General features: G+C 36.0%; 1 protein-coding gene across 1 annotated transcript in view; it reads right to left on the bottom strand.

Moving 5' to 3' along the window:
* PCDH15 (protocadherin related 15) overlaps positions 1–21,574 on the bottom strand; it is a 904,849-nt gene that overhangs the window by 419,934 nt on the left and 463,341 nt on the right. Inside the window, exon 5 of the mRNA XM_081159054.1 lies at positions 11,297–11,415. Within this exon, the coding sequence (XP_081015180.1) occupies positions 11,297–11,387 (91 nt within the window). The 5' untranslated portion in view covers positions 11,388–11,415. The remainder of the gene's footprint in view (positions 1–11,296; positions 11,416–21,574) is intronic.

Here is a 21,574-nt window from a genome sequence, read left to right as displayed (position 1 = left end):
AAAGACATACATACATAACACAAAGACACAGAAAACAGTGTGGTGATGGCCAAGGGAAGGGAGGGTGGGGAATGTGTGGAGGTGGGCAAAGTGGGGGAAAATGGAGACACCTGTAATAGTGTCAACAATACAAGATTAATAATAATAATACACATTGCAGAAGTGTCAGCAAGGATATTTTTATTTTTGTCTAGTTGCATATAATTAAATTCTGCAATAGAATCAATTGGTTAGTGTAATTTGCTAATACACTCAATGCGTGTGTCATCAAACTTGGCATGCATCTAGCATTATGAGAAAAGAAGCATTTTGAAATTCTCTGCGGTTAGAATATCATTTTACTTTGTACATGCTTCTCAATTCACTTGTTCCTCTGCATCTTTAATTAAAGAAAGTGTGTCATATATTTTTTTAAATACAGACTTTTTTCTCTTTTAGAGAAATATGTCTTTGTCATTTGGTATAGATCCAAAAACATGTCCATTTGAAATCTGGGTGCAGGAATCACATAAGCATAGAATTCTAAATGAGATTCCATTATTTTCAAAGTTTACTGAATATGTTTTTAATATTCTAAGTCATTGATTTTTTTAAAAAGTCTATCCTTTTTTTCACTCTAGCAAAATAAGTCAGCAATCTTAAATTGCAGCATTTCACATTGCAATACATTTGTCTGAAGTCAACAAGATATAATACAGTTGACACTTTCCTGTCTTGGGGAACTAGGTTGAACCTCCTCTGTTTTCAAAGTGCTTTCTCATAAGTTTCTAGTTATTCTTAGTAGTATCATTGGCCAGTTATTCTGTCCGTTAATCTTTTCTACTGATGGGATAGAGCTAGTAGAAAATTCAGAATTACAGTTTCTTTGCAAGTATATTTGCATAATGTATCTTTTAACATTAGCATGGTCATTGTATTCCAAAAATTGATAAAGAATTTTCAGTGAATAGAAGCTGATTTTCTTAGTCTTTAATATATAAATTAGTCTCTGTGTATTTTTGTTTCTGTTTTGGAATGAAGCAGTTAATATTATGCAACAAACAGAAACAGGTCGAGATGTCTTCAAGTGTCATTGTTTTGGGAACCTACTGCCAGAAACCACTTTGAAAGCAGCAAGAAAGGGCTGCTGCTCTCAGGTTAACGTATCTAGGAAGCTCTCAGTGATAAACACGCGTTGCAGGAACTCGCCCAGGTCCAGCGTCAGCAGTTCACTGGACAATATTCCTTCTAGTTTTCTTTTTCCGTGACTATATCTCACTTTATATATTCAAACGAACTCCAGTGGACCAAGATCCTACATTTAATTTAAATCTTAGAAATTTAGAGAATTGAAAATCTTTTTAAACCTCACTCTCAACTGAGAAGGAAATTGGATGGCATCTCCTTTAAAATATTCCTCATCTGATAATAGAAGGAAGCTCTGGAGGTATTACAATATGTGTGCATGCACTCTGGAAGTTTTTATAAGAATACACTCTGGGTATGTTTTTCTTTTTTCTAAAATGCTATCTAATTCCTTTCTGTACCAAGGGAGGCTAAAGTGTCTGGTTAAGATTATCTTTTTAAAGTAGATGCATGCGTTAGAAGTCTGGAGTGAGAAAATGCTCATTGTACTTTCTGAAATTTAAATTAGCTAAAGAGAGGCAGAGAGATAACAAGAGTTAAGCAAGGCCGAGAGGGGGAGAGAGAGAGAGAGAGAATTGAGCAGAGAAACATCCACATATTAGTAAATAAAGAGTAATAAGAAGGAACTAACGGAAGTTCCTCTATGTAAAGAGAAACAAATGACAATTGACATAAAGTTGAAGAAGGTAAAAAAAGAAAAAAATTAAAAAAGAAAGAGATACAGATACCAATGGCTACTGAGTTTCTCTTCTATGCCAGATACCGTAATAAATGCAGCTGAGAAGTTCACAGGCTAGGTGGACAGACAATCACACAAAGAATTATAGTACACAGAGAGAAGTGCGTATTAATATACAGTGTGTGATTATGTTTGTGTGTGTGCATGTCAATGTTTTCAGAGAAAAGAAAATTTAAAAATATTGATTAATGATGAGAAAACATTTAAGTCTACCTTACTTCGATTTGAAAATAGTAATAATTATTATAACAGGTAAAAAACAAGTATGTCATTTTCTATATGCTAGAAAGCATGCTCAGCAGTTTACATGCAAAACATCAATTAATCCACGCAGCAATCTAGTGAAAGTTGCTATTACCTTTGCTTAACTGATGGAGATCTGAGTCTTAGAGAGATTATAGAGCTCATCCAAAATTATTTATTGATTTTGCCAGGATCTGAAATCGGTCTATCTGATTCCAAAGCCCATGCCATAGATAATCTTCTATATCCAAGAATACAAATGCTTTATCTTCTATTAATCCTCTTATGTTTCCTTTTGCTTTGGTGTGCACATATGAATTTATATGTATCAGGTTTGGATCCATTGTAGCTCCTCATGCATGTTCCAAGTAACTCAAACCTATCTCATTTTAAAATTATTTATTGCCAGAGGAAAGGGGGTGAGGAGAGATGGGAGAGGGCAAAGAGGGGATAAGTAGTGGTGGAAAGAGACTTGGTTTTGGGTGGTGAGCTCAAGATGCAGCGTGCAGATAATATTTTGTTACGTTGTAGACTTGAAACCTATATGGTTTTATTAACCAATGTCACCCCAATAAATTCAATTAAAAAATCTTTTTATGACTAACCACAACTGACGCAGGCTTTACCACCTTTCTAAGCAGGCAGCATAAATGCCACACGTTTAAATTCAGCCCCTCAAAATCTACAGCAGGTTGATCTATCCCTGTCATGCATCTTTGTTCTTTTTGCTGATATTTCATATAAACTAGGCAGTAACATTCACGAGGTCAAGAAATATATCCCATTTACATCTGCACTGCCAGAACTTAGCACAACACTGACTTACACTAGATGTTAATAACTATGTATTAAATAAGTGGACACATAGTAAGACACGATCCTAGCTCTCCTCACTCTCAAGGTTTCACGGGTCAGGGTTCAGATGAGCGCCCTTTATTGGCCCTGTGGCGCTCCGCATGAAGGGCTGAGAGGCTGGCCGCGTGAGCCAGGCGCCCGAGCCAGGTCCTGGCCCTTCGACGTACGAGCTGTGCGGCACTGAGTAAGAATGCTTGTATCTTTAGATATTTAGTTTCCTTGTCTGGAAAAAAGGAATGATTATAACAGAAGGCGTGTCCTGGGATTTTAGTGACTCTGTATTTTGCCGGCCATGCCTTTCCTCTTCGTGCCCATCAGAAACCCGGCCTTCCTGGAAGGTGCCCTCCCGGGAGGGGCGGTTTCCCAGGTGCCTAGGTCGCCGGCACTCGAGGGGCACGTATTCCTGGGCCTCACTCCCGCTCCCTCGTTTCACCGCCGTGCTACTTACAACAAGAAGGGAGGACAGGAAACCATTTCGTGTCTTTGACCTTCAAACCGCCTCCGTCTCCTCCGCTTGTTCTGGCCCTCGCAACGGTTCCAAACCTGTGCTGCCAACCCTCCCCGCAACTAATCCTGTGAAGGTGACAAAGGAGCACCGCCCGCCAGGTGCCACTCGGCTCTCACACCTCTCCCCAGCTGATGGGACGTTGCCGTTTAACAGCGGGATTAATGCCACACGGCAAAAGCAACGTGGCCTCTCTGTTTCCATAACTGGATGTGGTTATTTACATAACATGAGGACCTCATGGGGGTCTTGGGGAAATGAAATAAAATCATCTATATGGAGGAATTCATTAATAACTACTAAGTAAATGTTAGTGGTTATTATAAGGAGATGCTGTTTACACCTAAAATGGACAGTGGTATGGTTGGGGATTTCAAGAAGCCTTTTGAACATGTCGGAATGATGTATATGAAATACATGCAGACACAGGATAATAGTATATAAGAAGGCACGGAACACAATCGACTGCAAAAACTGAGCACTACAAGCAAACTACACGAAGAGAGAGAGACAGAAACGGAGACAGAGACAGAGTCAAAGAAAGAGATGGAGACGGAGAGATAAGATTGCTGTTAGCTGGCGTTCCACGAGGAGATAAGCTTGTAAGTGAGTTTTGACTACATGATCATCACAACCAAGTACCTGTTTTGTTACCTTTGGGTATTTATTATCTAACCTTCCCTGAGCGAGTCATAAAACAGCATGTACAATCTTCAAAGATGCACAGAAATATCTGCGTACATCTTAAATCAGAACACCAGCCCAGGGTTCTTCAGTCATTCTGAAATTTCCATATGCTCTTTAAGTCTCTTACCTTGAAAAATCAAAATTCACCCTGCAAACATTTTCTGACTATCTTTACCCTAAATTCATCTTCAGATTTCCCATTTGTATTGTCCCAAAACACACACACTGTACCTAATTCTATTATTACATAGGTCGCATTGTATTGATTACCTCTCTCATTAACATACTTGAAATTAAGAGAATGCCTCAATGTTGTTTTCCTAATATTTTCCCCAGAGTTGCTATTCAATAAAATGTTAACTAAATAAATCTAGAGAGAATTATAAATAAATGTGGGCTGGAGAAAAAGTAGTGATATATGCAGTGGATATATAGTTAGATAAATGCACTGTGTAAAGAAAGTTAGAGAGAAGAGAAAATGACGAAGAATGGGGCTTCATAAGCAGAAAATATCCTAAGTTTTTATTATAAAATATGGCTTCTTATGGAAATATAAACAAAAGTGGGGCAATTTTGAATGTACAGACTAGCAAAAGGTAGAATATCCACCACAAAGGTGGAGAAATCTGACATGAAGATAGTCAGAAAAAGTCAGCCTCTGAGAAAAAGAAAGTTGCAGAGAGCTAGATCAATAATGCTGTTTGCTGAAAGGCTAGAAAATTATAGGATTTACCCAAGAAAGTAGTCATTGGAGGCCTTAGAGAGTGCAATTTTAGTGGAGTTGTGGGAAAAAAACACGAAATTGCAGAGCTTAAGGAAATTGGAGAAGGAGTGTTAACAGGTATAGAGATTTGACAGGAAAGGACCCAACAAAGGAAAGCCACTCTATTAGGAGTTGTCCCAGTGGTTAAAGACTCCAAAGCAAGCGAGATTACAATTACATTTTGCTCAAATTCAATTTCTATTAAAAACAGCTAAAATCAGTTCTGCCTTTAAACACAGTTAGGATGTGAGCCATTTATTTTTTTCAGTGAGTTCAAATTTTTCAGGTTGTCAAAACCACAAAGGGAAGCATCATCCTTAACAGTTATCACTAATTTTATCTTCATTGCTTGGACCCTGAATTAGACCTTTTACTTCTTTCCCTTGTCTTAACAGGACAAATGAGAGTATCCACAGTATCAATATTTTGTTATTCTAAGTTACACTGGAAAAAAAAGTGTGTGTGTGTGTGTGTGTGTGTGTGTGTGTGTGAGCAGAGAGAGAATCCTCTAAGTACAATAATTGGTCTTCTGATTATCAGTGTCTTTTTTTTCTGGCTCTTTAGCTCCTTGGACTTCCACGATATACAGGTAGGTTTTGAATGGGCCTATTACTAGCGTACACAACAGCTATGAGGTAATCCTGTTAGGCACAAGGTCAGAGCTTAGACAAGTCATAAAGTTTATATTTCTAAACTTGTTTAGTGGGAAATTGTTGCTGAAGCAAAAAAGAGATGCATTCAAACCTTTGCTCTAAAACAAAGTCCACTTGGGGGGGCACAAGGTTGCAGAAGGTTACTCACCTTCAGAAAAGAGGAGACAAGGAACGAAGGTGTGGGGACAGCCTAACAAAGACGATACAGCCAAGCTTTCCTCTCGGGATGAAATGTAGTTTACAAAGTTGTGCTGAAGTACTGAGAGCAGCAATGCTCTTTGTGTCATTCCATCTTAAATGTCACATAATGTAATCTACACAACGTAAATAAATCTAATGGTTTACAAAGCTTAATAAATACAGCAAACTTTTGGGATTGTAAATCTGCCTGTAGGGAAAACAACAAAGTAACTCTTATAATTTGAATTTAACTTCTCAGAATAAAGATACACTTATAAGATGGAATAAGTAAAGGGGTAAAAAGGAAAGATGTCTACATTGTATTTATAAAAATGTTCTGAATAACAGTATATGCTATCTGTGATTTTAATTTTAAGATGTGTATTACCTATGCACTATACATGTGTGTCTGTGTGTGTGCATGAATATTTGCTATATTTTTCTATATATTCATGTTGCCATAAGAAATCATATTTAAATGAGGAATTAATTTCAGAGACAAGCATGCTCGCTGAAAATTACTTAGGTATAGTCTCTAATAATTACCTTTAATTTAATTATAAATAAAACAGTCTCAAAAGAAATGAGTGCATTGTACTATGTTTAGAGAAAGATAATGTTAACAGGAGGAAAATAACAGAATTAAGCTTAGAATTAACAAACACAAAAAATAAGGAATTTTGAAAAGATATCTAGAGTGATCTGGGCAAGTCAGTGAGTGTCCGACAAATAGAGTGCGCAGTCCATGAGGCAGAGGTATTGCTGTGGCAGAGCCCCATGTAACATCCTATAATAGCCTGGTAACATGAATCTCTATGACCATTTGATTTCTCTTGCAGAGATAATAAGTTTACCTAACCACCTCTTATTAAGGCATCTAAAGGGGGGAAACATCTGGCTCAGAAACACAAGTACTTAGCTCAATGGATAGTTAAGTTTTTCTTACAATTCTGTTATCTGCATTGTAATTTATATGCCATTCTCTTCTAATTTGTGTAAGCCACTGGCCCTCTGCTTCATGACCACTGGATGCACTGATAAGAATGAACTTTCCAGTCTGGGGTGTCAGAATGTTAGCATCAGACTTCAGAACTTGGTTACATCTTTAATTGATTGACATGTCTATCTCAATACTGACCTTCCGTGGATTATGTAGTAACACGTACGAAAATGAACCTGAAAATGTTCCTCAGGCTTCGTTTAACATTTCATTTGAATCAGAAAGCTTTCTAAGGTAAAGATAAAGTCATTTACACTTTTAAAAATAAAATGTAATTTAACAAAGTTAATTCTTCACAGTGTTTGGTAAATTTGGAGAGATATAAAGAAAGAACAAACATATACTGCACAGGAACACAAAATACCCATTTATAAATCAATATGTAAATTTATGAAAAAGAAGTATAATTATTTATAAGTAATGAGGGCAATCGTAGCAATAAAGATAAAATATTTAGTAAACATTGGCTATATATGTTGGATGCTGTGCTAAACTGGATAAAAATGAGCTTCAGAGAGTTATTAGTATCATAGGGAACTGAACCTCAGGAAATGTGACTCTGCTGTTATAGACTGGGTTTCTTCATATAGTTGTTCTGCTTGTACACTACACAATGTTTACAGTCACATCACAGGTATATGCTGATTTATGCACTAGATTAAGGGAAAGGCAGATTTTTTGGCTTCCAGGCTAAACATCTGAGTAGCCAGGGAGAACCTTTCCTTAAAGAACTCACGTGGCTTTCATGGTCTGCACACACTTAGGGAAAACCTCTCTCCCTCTCTCTCTCTGGCACACACACACATACACACAAACATACACACACTTTTTAAAACTCCTCTAACACTTTGGTTCAAACTTAGTCATACTATTATGATATATATAGTTATTTTTTTTAACAAATACATTTCTTTTCTGATTATGGCAGTGATACATATTCAACATGGACAATTTAAAGTGCAGAAGAAATAATGAAATATACCCATTACCCATATATAATTTTCCCCTTTTTCCTTTCTCTCCCTCCTTTTCATCACTTATTTATGGACTCAAAATCAAAACAAAATAAACAAAACACAAGACCTGTGCACAACTTGGTTTGTTTGCCTCATTGTGAATCATAGTATTTGCAAGAACAAGGAATATGTTTTATAGGTATTTTATCCCACCCAATGTACAATTTAGCAGTTGGCCTTGCTTTCTCTGCTTCCCATGGCATCTCCTTCCCAGGCTCCCCACACTCAACTTGAGATCAGGAAACATATTTCCATTCAAACAAAATTGTCAGTATTGTAACACATCAAACTATAGCTAAAATATCAACCCTAATGCTCTGTTGAAGGGAGGGAGACCATAAACTACAAATCTATTAGAGTCTCTAATTTATGTCAGTTTAGCTAAATTATGACTTTTTAATTTAATATAATACTATCAATCTCATTTATTAATGCTTGCTTAGATATGTTGTCATCAAACAAATGAAATGTCCATTATGGAATAGGCCATCTACAAATTTTATTGCTGAATCTAAAAACTTATCCCAGCAATCTGAATGAGAAATATAAAATGATTTAAAACTTAGTCAAAGTTTTCAAGTAAAATTTTTGTTATAAAATATTAAAAATAGTAATTATACAATATGTTTTTCTTTGAAACAGTTTCACATACTTGGCTAATACTAGAATGTTCCAGTTCAGGATAAAGTATTTATAAAATAAACACTTTCCATTTGTTTTTCCTTCCAACTCCCCTATGCCTAAGGAAATAAATAGAAAAGCATAGGGACACTGTTCTTAGCTAAAAGTCCAAAATAATCCGATCCCTTAATGCAGTGGTGCCTCGGTTTTCCAATGTCTCTGTTGACGAACATTTCGGGTTAGGAACGCCGTAAACCCGGAGTAAATGCTTCGGTTTTCGAACAGGCCTCGGAAGTGGAACATGCCCCGCGGCTTCTGCTAAGGGCAAGGTCCTGAGGCCCAGCTGTGGGCTGTGGATCCCTCGGTTTTTGAACGTTTCAGAGCTCGAACGGGCTCCCAGAATGGAGTACATTCGAAAACCCAGGTACCACTGTATGAGAAAACCCTAGAATGTTGTACGAATAGCCTTAGGGTATTGCAACATTTTCTTGTTCATCTTTTTCTATCTGAAGCTCTTAACTATGTATGTAAACCAGTTGCCAACCACCAAAATGGGCTAATCCAACCGGTGACTTATCTATGGCAAGGTGTTTTCATTTTTACTTTTCCTTGCATGTATCTATCATGATTTTGACTATCACCATGGTCTTCCTTCAATCTATCCATGTACCTGGATACCCAAGCATTTGAACCAAAAAAAAAAATTGTTCAAGAAATTCATATCACATATTCCAGTCAAGTGTTATTTTGTGTGTTAGCCTTGCTTTGCCTAGTCCTGGTTTCATTCTTACACAGTATGGGCCCACAATTTTACATGAAGTTTAAAAAAAAAGGTAACTATGAAAACCATTTTCATGAACAACAAAATAAAAGTAATGTCAGAGTCTCAAATTGAGGGAAGCTAGAGTGAGGTAAAGACCTGGGGAGACCTAAGGGGAGAGACTCATTCTTGCCTCTGGGGGCACAGTGGACGATGCTAGTATGGAAGGAATACTGAAAAGCATATAAAGGTAAGAAATCTCTATAGAACACCATACAGCATTTGTGTTGCTCTGCCATAGCTCCTACCCTTTCAGTCTTCCTGAGTATTGAGTCGCTTACCTCCAGGAGAGGCCTGAGAAGGCTTTCTAACCATGGCTATAAAGAAAGTCATCCATGGGGGCAGCGCTTTACGGGGCAGCCCTACTGCAAGCTGTGCCTGGGCAGATACGAAGTGCCACGCCACTTCAGGGAGTAGATTATGTGATGGCCAGCAGTGACCTGATAATCTTGTTTGGGAGCCTACGCAAGCACATTTAGAAAGACCAAGAGCTTTAATGAGATTATTAAGGAAACCAATCTATAGCATTATAGGTTCAACCAGGAGTGATTTCCTCTGATAGACTAAATTACTTTCCTAAAAAGTGCAAGGCTTGTTAACGTCTAATGTTAGCAATGACACTGAACCCTCCCCTGCTTGCTCCACGTGAACATGAAATATAAATACAAAATAGAATGTCCGAAGACAAAGAAATATCAACACACTGACTTGATATATATTCCCGGGGCACAATTTAAAATGCACCACTTTACTATGAAGGAATGCTCTTTTAAGTTGCACTGATTTTTTGTTTTTGTTTCAAAGTGGTGGTTGCATATTTATTTTATTACTGCATTTTTAAATGTGTGGTTAGACCAGAGATTTGCAATCTTCATAAACTGCAATGACATGAACATTAAATTCAGATGCACTGACATCAACACAGTGCTAATTAGCAGAACTTTGCAGGGGGGTAAGCTGTCGACTTGATGAAAATAGTTCCTATTGTGAACTATTCTGCAAATCCTAGAAGAGGCATGTTTCTTTAACAAGGGAAGACTGAGAATGTCTTAATATGTACACAATTTGAACACTGCTTGAGATAAAGTGAATTTAATTCATATATCTTCAGGTCATTCAATTTAAGCAAACAAAGCACACACAAAATTCACAATCTTTGATGCCACCAATAGCAACTAGATAACAGGCCAATAAAGGTGAGGAGATGGTACTTGCCTGTGTACCCTGAATGCTGAACAAATGTTGGGTAAGAACGGTAAAAATTAAAAGGGAAATGTCCTTTTTTTTCTTCTATTAAACATATATAATATATATACTATATATTATAGTGTATATATACACTATATTATATAGTATATATATAATATATTGTGTGTGTGTATATATATATATATATACACACTAACTCCATTGTGTAGTATTCTAAGACAGATTTCTTCACATAGCTAAGACAGGCACATTTGGGCCACTGTAGACACAATATGTTAAATAGTTTCTAAGGAGCTTGATAACTAATACATTTTTCTAAAGTAACTAACTAACTATCAGGAAATGACTTATAAAGTCTAATGTGAAGTCATTTATATATTTTTTTTCTCTTTCCAAATAATATAGTGGGGAATGAAGTAGTGCAAAACACAATTAAAGTGCTAACAGTAAAATCACTGATGGCATCCACTCTTGACCTCTCTTGGGAGTCTTTTCTGATAGGAAATTTGGTATCCTTTATGTTGCTAAGCTTTCTCTAAGACCATCGTTTGTGTTTGTTCAAGGGTAACTAAAGATAATTCAAGGTGGTTAGCCTTTTGAATAGCCATTAAGAATTTACTTAGTGAGAATTAGTAACTGTTCAAATGACGGCCTTGTGTTGGATTTTCTATCATTCTGCTACCCTGATTAAGAAACACATTGAATTGGAAGCCACTTCTGCAGGATTATTTTCATTAAGGCAAATTATGCACAAAGCTACTAACCTTTAAAAATGAACTACAAATTAGCATTATTCATTTCTGCGGTGTGTTTCGCTTACCACTTAACAACAGAAAGCCTCACGAACTATAAAGGCCCGACTGAGAGCAGCCTTACTTACCATCATCATACTGGCCCAAGCAGAGTCCGAAGAAAGAACCGAGGATAATCCCTGACACTAACCATTTCCAGAGATAAAACTGTTGTAACATCTTCTGTCAAGTTCCACTCAAGGCTGATCTGAAATAACAATAGGGAGAAAGGAACATTTGACGAGCTCATTAATCTGTTATAGGTAAACAAAACTGTCACAGCACAGAAAAGCCTTAACGACTTCATGGTTAATCACCTGTGCCACACAACCCATTAACAAAGGAACACAGCTGTTTAATGCCCTGGAACTCTTTATCCACGTGAATTTGCAGGCAAGTAATCTCTAAGGAAAGCCACCTTCTCTGTTACTTACTTTGTAAGCAAGTAAGTTGAGAATTTAACACACTGATAATAGCAGAAGCACACTCTCCTTAAAACTGAGACCCTGTGAGTGAATCAAACGTTAATCAGTTTAAGTTATTAAATGTATCTTGCCTTTAGCATAATTCAATTATATAGTATGAGTTGTTCAGATGGCAATTTAAGATGGTAAACCAGTTGTTAGTAAAAACATTTCAATAGACATTTGTGTTACACAGTTAAGTAGACAAATCCATCATTAAAATGCCAATTCTTTTTAATACAATGATAAGAGACTAATTTAACCATGGCCAACTAAGACTAAGCATAAACCACCAATTTTTCCCACATCTGTCTTTAGAAGCATTTGGATAAATTTTGTTTTAATTCCTTTGTTTTCCTTTGCAACCTCCCAGTAAATAAAGAAACTGAATGAGATATTAGTGGCCAGTGAACACACCAGCAAGTCATATTGAAAGAATGATGTACTCAGTTTCTTGGTAAACTGAAGAATTTATTCACACAAAATTGCTCAATATGACCTTGCTTATGTGGAGGTAGTAGAAGAATAGGGACTCTGTTCCTCTAATTCAGAAATTCCAGACTCAAATGCCTACAGGGAACAAGATAAAAGCATGAATTAGCCAGAAAGGACAATAGCTTGGTGAAGGCTGTGATAAACTGTGAAGTGCGGGGGTCTGTGTGAAGGGACCAGCTGGTGCTCAGCACCTGTCATTGCTTTTCATGTGGGAATGCAAACCAGTGTTGCCAGGTCTTCTCATTTTCCAGAAGATGGTAGAAATCCAAATTTCCATGTGAGATTGCCTAGTGTTTAGATGATTGTCCAGGCCTCTATATAGACTAAATGTTTCTGGCAGGCCATATTGTTCTCGGAGGCCCTTCAGTTTATGACTCCTGCCCAGGATTCGCACTCCTAGACCAGTTGTGGAAACCATTCATCAAGACTCACAGAGAAAATATTTTAATTATGCTTTTACATGCATTTTATTTCATTCATTTTTGCGTTTCTGAGCTTCATAAAGTTTATTTGCACAGTAGCATATATAAATACATATAATTTATTTAAAATTTTTTGTAGACTTGCAAGCTCAAAATTTTCTGACTTACAGGATGCACAGTCCTTAAATTTCAAAGGTCACTGCACTAGATCACATATATTTTATAATGGGATCTATTCTTGTGTTTCTGTAAAACTAAAATGCAATCTTTCTAACTGGCCCTTACACTTTTTTTTCTTAACTGGTAAAGGATTGAGCCTCTGCTTTTATAACTTCTTGGCACAGAGAGCCCAAAGAAGAGCCCATCTTTAGACATCAAGAGAACATAACAATCCAAGCTTACTTGAAAGTAAGGTAAAAAAATTGACCAATGCTACTACTTATAAGAGCCAGTGAATTAGAGTGCAGCTTCTTTTTAAATTCAAGCTCTTCAGCTTACCTGCTATATGGCTTTGAGCAAATTAAATAGCATCTATGCATCATTTTCACCATCTCCATTATTACCATGGAGATAACAGAGTACCTACTTCATAGGTGTGTTTTGAGGATTAAATAAGTAAATGGTTATAAATACATGCTTAGAAGAGTGGCTCAAAGTGAGCACTCCATAAGCTTAATATGAATATTTTTGTCTCAGCATCTGTGGACTCTTAGTGCTTTAACACCTATTTTTCTTAATCTGTCTGTAGCATGGCCTCTAAGGTAGGAATTACTATTCCATCCTGTGGAGAAAACATCACATTCCCTGGCTCAAGATTACAAACTGGTGAATTGACTGAGGAAGTGGTGCAGTTTGCAAGTCTGAAACCTCTGTTAAGTTCATTACAGAAAACAATATAAAATTTCTAAGAGAACACGCAGTGGCTCAGGAGGTTTCAAGGGTTACTGACAGAGCTCAAGACAAGCCTGCCGTGTTGCTCCGTGATACCCAAAAGGAAGGATATTGCACCCCTCTTCCCAAACCTAGAGTGTACTCTAAGATTTATGCAAATAATGGCTTCAATTCCTACTTTTGTGAGAACATTAAGAAACAGAAAATAGTATTTAAAATTAAAAAACAAAAGAGAGTGAAAACACTTAAAGCACATTTATTAGGAAAAAAACAAAACTTAAAGGTAAAGCAATATCTTACCAAATGCCAAAAGAACAAAGTGTGTTACTTTGTGGGTCCTTAGTCTAGCAACTTGATCTCCCTCTTACTAGCTTAGGTTTTGGTATTATGCTTTCAGAAATTATGGTATTTTCTTTTGTTTCTGATTCAAACCATTTGGTTTCATTGAACAGACTTAAAAATGTAAACAACCTGATGGGTCATAACTTTAAAATCATTAAAGTCACTGCTATTATTATGTCTTCAGAAATAGAACCTCTTGATCCGTGATCCTAGACTTTTTTTTTTTTATTAGAAGATCACATTTTTGCTTTTTAAAACATCACAATAAAAAATGTGCATAAAATTCATTTAGGATAAATATAGTACTTACCACCTGGAGCAATAGGAATAGTTGGGAGAATGTGTTACACTTGCTTATTTTTGAAAAATGAGAAAGATAGTAACTTTTTTTTACTTTTTAATTTATATTTTTATTATTTTCGAAGGATTTTAAATCATTTCAATGGACTCAGTATTTTCAGCAAACTGAAAGCTGTGACTCACCATGTCAACCTGATACTCCCAAATATAGAACACATATTGAATGAAAAAGAAAATCTCAGTTCTCGATAAAGATATGAGAGGATGCCTCCTGGAAAGAGGCGATGCTTATCCAACCAAAAGACTAAGGAGCAGCATGATTAATGCACATATTGTGCCAATCTGCTGACAGTGGCACTTCTGTCATCAAATAAGTTGGAACAGATCAAACGCTTTAGATAAGAAACCTGTTTCATCACTAGTTTTACAATCTCTAGAATTGTAAGAAGAGTTCTTATAAGTGATAAAACCCCAAATCTCCTTAAATGATTGCATATTGTAGATAAATGAAAGACATTTCATACAACAGCTCCAACATGGTACTTGCCTTTATTGTACATTCCCCATCAAACTCTGCAAAGTTCTCTAAGTACAGATTTCCCCTGAAATAGTCTTGACCCATAAACGTTATGCTCTAGCAATCTAGGGCATGGCCAGTTCTTAAAAAATGGAGTATAGCTGACCTATAAATAAGTCTGTTGTACTTGTTTTTCAGGAGATAATTTAACTTGGCATGTTCAACACTCTGGTTTTGCCATAAAAATTCGGAAACAGTATTTTACTGTCAAAAATTTTGGAAAACACACACACAGCTCTTTCAATTATGTTATAATCGTATATGTAAGTGGTTTGATGTTCATGAAATTTATGATATATTTTTCCACATGCTCAGGAATATTTAATTGCAATTACTCAAGACACAGCATACCAATTTTGAATTTCACACAATTTTGAATTGTGTTCCCTATCAGATAAAACTAATACTCATTTCTTTGGCATTCAGTGTTCTCAGAAATTCATTTATTCTACAAGCATTTGTGGAGGGTCTCTGAGGTACCACTCACTCTTCTAGGCCATTGAAAAATGTCAAGAAAATAAATCACTCATACCTCTTCTCTCAGGAATTTTCCACACTAGCAACATGAAGAGAAACAAACAGTAAACATAAGCAAGTTATATAATATGTTAAAAAGTAATAAGTGTATGCCTGGCTGGCATGGCCCAGAGGCTGAGCATTGACCTATGATCCAGGAGATCCAGGTTCGATTCCCAGTCCGGGCACATGCCCCAGTTGCAGGCTCGATCCCTGGTAGGGGGAATACAGGAGACAGCCAACAATGACTGTTTCATCATTGATGTTTCTATCTCTCTCTCTCCCTCCCTTCCTTTCTCTGAAATCAAAGCATAAAAAATTACTAAAAGAAGTATAAGTGTACGAAAATAGAAGCTTGTATTTTCAAAACTTTATACTGTCCATTTACACTTAATTATCATTCAGAAAATTAAGTAAGATTATAACAGACAAAAATGCTTTCTGATGACATAACTAAAGAACTTCACAAGAAAAACATAACTATTCTAACAACCCCAGCTGAAAGCACGCTCGGAGATGTCTACTGTCTAAAATATAGACCTGCTGTTCATCCCTTGGAAGGCTAATAAAGGCTTTTCATTTGCAAATATAAATCCAAAGACTTGTAACATGTAAAGTTCTACCTTTGACATGTGTAGCTCTGCTCCCTCCACCTGGATTGGTTGCAGGGACACACAGCAAAAGCAGCCAAAATTGACATCATGGCAGTTTTTCCCTCTGGTACATTTTTTACAATATCATTTTTTATTTTTTTTTAACTTAAGCCTCTGTCCCTGACTACTGCGAATTACCACTAATTTCTTTGCTACATCAAAGTTTGGAGCCCATTGCCAATCCTATGATGAGAAATCCCATATCAATACCATGTCGGGAAGCAAGCTGGAATCTCTCAGTGAAGCGAGAGCTAGACATGCGCATCTGCCCTTCAATAGTCTGTTCAGTCAAACTCTGGTACTTCTAATTTCTGACCACATCTAGACAGAGCTATAAAAATATCATTTGTCACTGTTCCCTATTTCTTGGTAGAAATACATACTATCCACTTGCTGGAATAAAGCAAACTTCCTTTCAAAGAAATCTCAACTATCAAATAGAAGACACAGGCTTTCCAAGGTGACCCCCTCTCAGCACACCCAATATGAATTTCCCTAACTGACTGGTGGGAAAGCTTTCTTCTACCTGCCCACGGTGGGAAGCGTTAAGAATGTTTCATCAATACAGAGAATAGGTATCACCTATAAGCACAACCTGATGAATCTTCTTTTTTCTTTGCGTTATAAATTCCAAGAAAATAAAATTTCAAAGATTCTTCCAGATATATTTTGTCTTTCTAGATAACTTTATATTTTTATCTTATTATAATATATATGATTTATATTATCTATCCATAAGAAATATATTTATGCTTATAATTTTATATTACATATTTATATATGATGTAAAATATATTTATAAAATATATTGTACTTATATAATACAAGTATAATGATATATATTTGCATATATTATAAATTATAATGAAATATATTTATATGACTTTATATTACATTTTTACACATAAAATCTATATAAAGAGATAAATTTAGATTTTATACTTTACATATAGATATTGATGTCATTTTGCATTCACATATTTATTTTAGTCATGAAATGAATTCTGCTTCAAAGACAGAAATGGCCAGATAGTAGTTAATTCTAGGTAAAGGCAGAAAAATAACATATGCTTTCACTGGGCACTGTGAGATCTAAGGCACCTCTTTAGTCTGCCCAGGAAAACCAGGGTTACCTGACATGCCACAATGCCTGAGTGTGCATATACATATATGTATGTGTGTATATATACACATATACACACACACACACTATCGATGTGGTGGTATCACTTATTTGATGAAAATAATTTCATAACTGAGGAAGTGAAGAAATCCATAGAAATTAATCTTGCCATCACTTCAACTGTTTATGGGCAATGTGTTGCATTTCAGTTTAAATATATATCCAACAATTGTAAACATTAAATGAGACTGGTTTAACTCAAAATACATTTCCTGCAAATACATGATACACATAAGGAGAGTATAAGTTTAGAAGTTCTTCTACAAACTTTGGTGTACCTATAGAAAATTCAATCAGTACCTTAACATGTCTGTAGGGGGTTTCTTTTTCTTTTTTTAAATAATAGTTTTAATCACAAAACTTTAAATAGAGGAGGGACAGACATTGGTTTTCTTTCTGGGAAATATGCCTCACCAAGCAAACAAATTACTGACAAATATAATTAGCATATGCAATTCACACTTAAACATTGTATCCTATTAGAAAATATTCAATATTCAATTTAATCAATAACAGGTATAAACCACATTATAATAACCTAGACATATTAGTTAGTTTAATAAAATAAATAAGTCAAAATTGTAAAAAGAGAGTGGATTTCAAAACCTATGTCCATTATTGCTGCCATATTGGATATTTGTTTTAGTGATTCACAGGCATTTACTCAATAAGAATTTATTGTATAATTAGTGCATGTCAGACACTCGGCTTCTACTGCAGAAATAAATCAATTTAATCTCCTCATTATTTTACTATTGCGCAAATACCATATTTCATATTTTTTGCTTAATATGTCATTTCAATGTACTTTAGTAAATGGATTCCAAATTAGGAGTATTAAAATTTAATTTCCAATTATAATGAATTTCCATTAAATCTATCTTTTCTAAACTATCATCTCAATACTAGTCTTAGATGTAAATATATTTCCCATAATTTTTTAGGAAAAAGTTGAGTTTGAAAGGAATGAGCACACTGAAATGAGAAAAGCCCAAGTGTGTGTGTGTGTGTTTGTGGTTTAGAGGGAGAGATAAGGGGAGAGAGAAAGCGAGAGAAACATCAGTTTGTTGTTCCACTTATTGATGCATTCATTGGTTGATTCTGGTGCGTGCCCTTAAAGGGATGGAACCCAGAACCTTGGCGAGTGGGGATAAGGCTCAGCCAACTGAGCCACCTGGCAGGAGTTGATTACTATTTGCAGGGCAGATAAAGAAAACAAAAGCAACATTGAGCTGGTCGTAGAGCATTCCTTATAAAGAACAGCCAGTGTTCACCTGCCAGAACGGCTCCATCAGCAAATCAACAAATGACACGTGCTGGGAGGATGTGGAGAAAGGGGACCCCTGGTGCACTGCTGGGGGGAATGCAGACTGGGGCAGCCACTATGGAAAACAGGATGGAAGTTCCTCAAAAAATTAAAAATGGAGCTGCCTTATGACCCAGTGATCCCACTTCTAGAAATACATCCTAAGAATCCTGAAACATTCATCAGAAAGGATATATGTACCCCGATGTTCATAGCAGCACAGTTTACAATAGCTAAGACCTGGAAACAGCCCAAGTGCCCATCAGGAGATGAGTGGATAAAAAAGCTGTGGGACATTTACACCATGGAATACTATGCAGCTGTAAAGAAGGATCTCTTACCCTTTGGGACAGTATGGATGGACCTGGAGAAAATTATGCTAAGTGAAATAAGCCAGACAGAGAAAGAAAAACATCACATGATCTCGCTTATATGTGGAATCCAAAGAACTTAATAAACTGATGAACAGAATAGATTCAGTGACATAGAAGCATGGAACAGACTGACGAATCTCAGAGGGAAGGTGGGGGTGGGTGGGTGGGGAGAGATTAACCAAAGAACTTATATGTACATATGCAAAACCCAAGGACCCAGATAATAGTGAAAGCCTGGGATTGGGGGTGGATGCAGGGTAGAGGAGGCCAATGGGGAAAAAAAAGGGACATCCTTAATACTCTCAACAATAAAGATAAATTTTAAAATTTTTCAAAAAAAAAAAAAGAAATATCATTGTTCAGAAAGTAATTAACAAATATAAGACTTAAAATTAAAGGTACAAATCATGAAAATTTATTTTCTTAAGTCCAGATATTCCCATGAGCTACAGTATATCCCAGCTTCATAGTCATTACAAATTCAGTTTACCCAAGAACGCGCAGTCTCTGGAAACTTTAATTAACTTAAAAATTATTAAATTAAATATATATATATATATATATTATAATTGTAAAATTTTGTCCTATCAGTGAATGGTAACTCAATATGATTATTGTATTGGTTTCTTTATGTTTGGGGGGCAAATATAACTTAAATAATGTTTTCTTCCTCAAACGGTTTATCTCTTATGAGTTATAAGAACCCCCCTCCCCATGTCTGAGTACACTATTAGCAGAGCCCCCTGTAACCTATAATATCTATTTTTAATATGGGTCTTCATAGAGAAATCACTAAAAAGAAATGAATGTAAGCCACAGAGTCCTATTTTAATACTTTTGTTGAAATGGTAAAATTAATGGAAAGTGATAAATAAGTACCTTGTTTAAGAAGAATTTTTTGAAAAACAAAGCAAAGTCTTAAAACAAATCATGTATGGAAATATAAATTATGGCTTGTTTCTACTTAATTAGCATTCTGGTTTAGTTAAGCAGTAGTCACTATAAAGTTTCCCCTTAGAATTATTGCTAAAGTTCAAAGGTGCAAGTTTTTAATTACTACTCAGAAAGCATGCAGTGTGACTTTTAAAACTTTGAAAAGTCTCCAATTTTACATGATTCAGCAGGATATTTCTCTTAGAAAAAATATCATTAAAGAATACTAACTTTCATGCAAATGAATGGCTAGAAACTCTCCCCCCCACCAACCACCTTCCAGTTTCAGACTTGGATGAATAAATCAGAATCAGGGATCCTTTGTGGATGAAAGGAAGGAGAGTCTTAAGATTAGAAACTTATTAATGTGATGCCCATGGGCAAAGATGAAATCAGATCTTTGGATGATTTTGAAGTTGCTATTTTAATAATGATTATAGTGAAAGAAAAATTTGAGGAAGAAATAAATTCCATCCCTTTGTCCATACCCACCAATCTGTCATACATTTCAAAAGTATATTTTGTCAAAAGCTGATATACAAAGGGTATATAAAGATTAAAAATAATGAAATACAATTGCAGTGGACGGGATAAAAATGAGTGTTAGGTTACAGAAAAGAGAAACTGGGGAAAGAAGATGCGTGTGTGCATTAGGCTGCGTTATGATGTGTCAGCAGTCACAGTTGATAAGACTAAGATTCAGGAAGATACTGTAAGTGAGTGAAGCTGGCAGAGATAAAATGGGGGGCTGAAAACTTTGCTGAATTTAAACTGATATTAGCTTCTTTGTGCAAATATAATGCCCCATTTTTTGGTCCTCTACAATATTTTCAATGAAACAGAGTATTTTGATTTTAATGAGAACTATGAAATATTAAATTGTTTTAGTTAAACTATTTTTAACACATAGTGTTAGCCCCCCCCCCAAAAAAAAAAACACCCACACAACTGCTTTTGCTGTCTAGCTGGTGGTATAACACTTTGAAAGCTCCAGAATGACTTTGTCATGAACTGCAGGTTACATAATCATAGCTCTCTGTGTATTTGGGACCACGATACCAACATCGCATTCCACAGAACCTCTTTTCATAGCCACGTTCTTTGAAAATTATAACAGTTTAGAGTGTCTTTCTGCCTGGAAGAAATCTACTTCAGTAATATATGCAACATCTATAAAGATAATGTTCCGGGATGCTCATCATGAAAATTTTAGTAATTCTATTGTCAGAATTTTCTCAAAAAGAATTTTCAGATGTGTCATGTAGTTACTTTAAAAAATAATACAAAATGTGTGTGAATATATATCCACAAAAGCTTTCTTGGATGCATATCTATCTTACCAAAGTAAGTATGCATTTAGGACAGTCATCATCATTGCTCAAGTACCGATTTACATTCTAAATTTTATAATCATGTGAACAATTTTAAGGATCATACAGATTTCCAGGGTAAAGTCATATTGATGACATGCCCGTATGCTTTTTCTATTACTTTTAGGATTTAAAGATGGTTCCAGACAATCTTTTAATCAGTTTTGGGTATTGGCTACTTATCTTTTTGTGAGTATCACTAAGATTGGCATTTAAACTTCCAATAAGAGCTTGTATTTGAGCTTAAAGTTGTGCACTTTTCTCCTTCAATCAAAAATCTATATATAGAGAGAGAGGGAGAGTTTAGACAATTCTTTTTTCTGTACAAGTGCACAGAAAAATGCGGGGCTGTAAGAGAGTGGTGATGGTTAGTGAAAGAATTGGAGGAGTGAGTCCATGTTCGTGGAGGCAGACAGGCTCCTCCGGGGGTAACCCAGGGGAGGGAGCAGCGCAGGCAGAGCGGGGAGCCAGAGGGGCGTGATGTGAGAGCAGCCCCCGTGCTGCGAAGGGGAGTGGGCTGCAGGGACGGGCACGCTCATTC

Source organism: Miniopterus schreibersii (assembly GCF_964146895.1).
Source record: "Miniopterus schreibersii genome assembly, chromosome: 14".
In the NCBI taxonomy this organism is placed as follows: Eukaryota; Metazoa; Chordata; class Mammalia; order Chiroptera; family Miniopteridae; genus Miniopterus; species Miniopterus schreibersii.
Note: the sequence above shows the minus strand (reverse complement) of the source record. Positions and strands in the feature narration are given on the sequence as shown.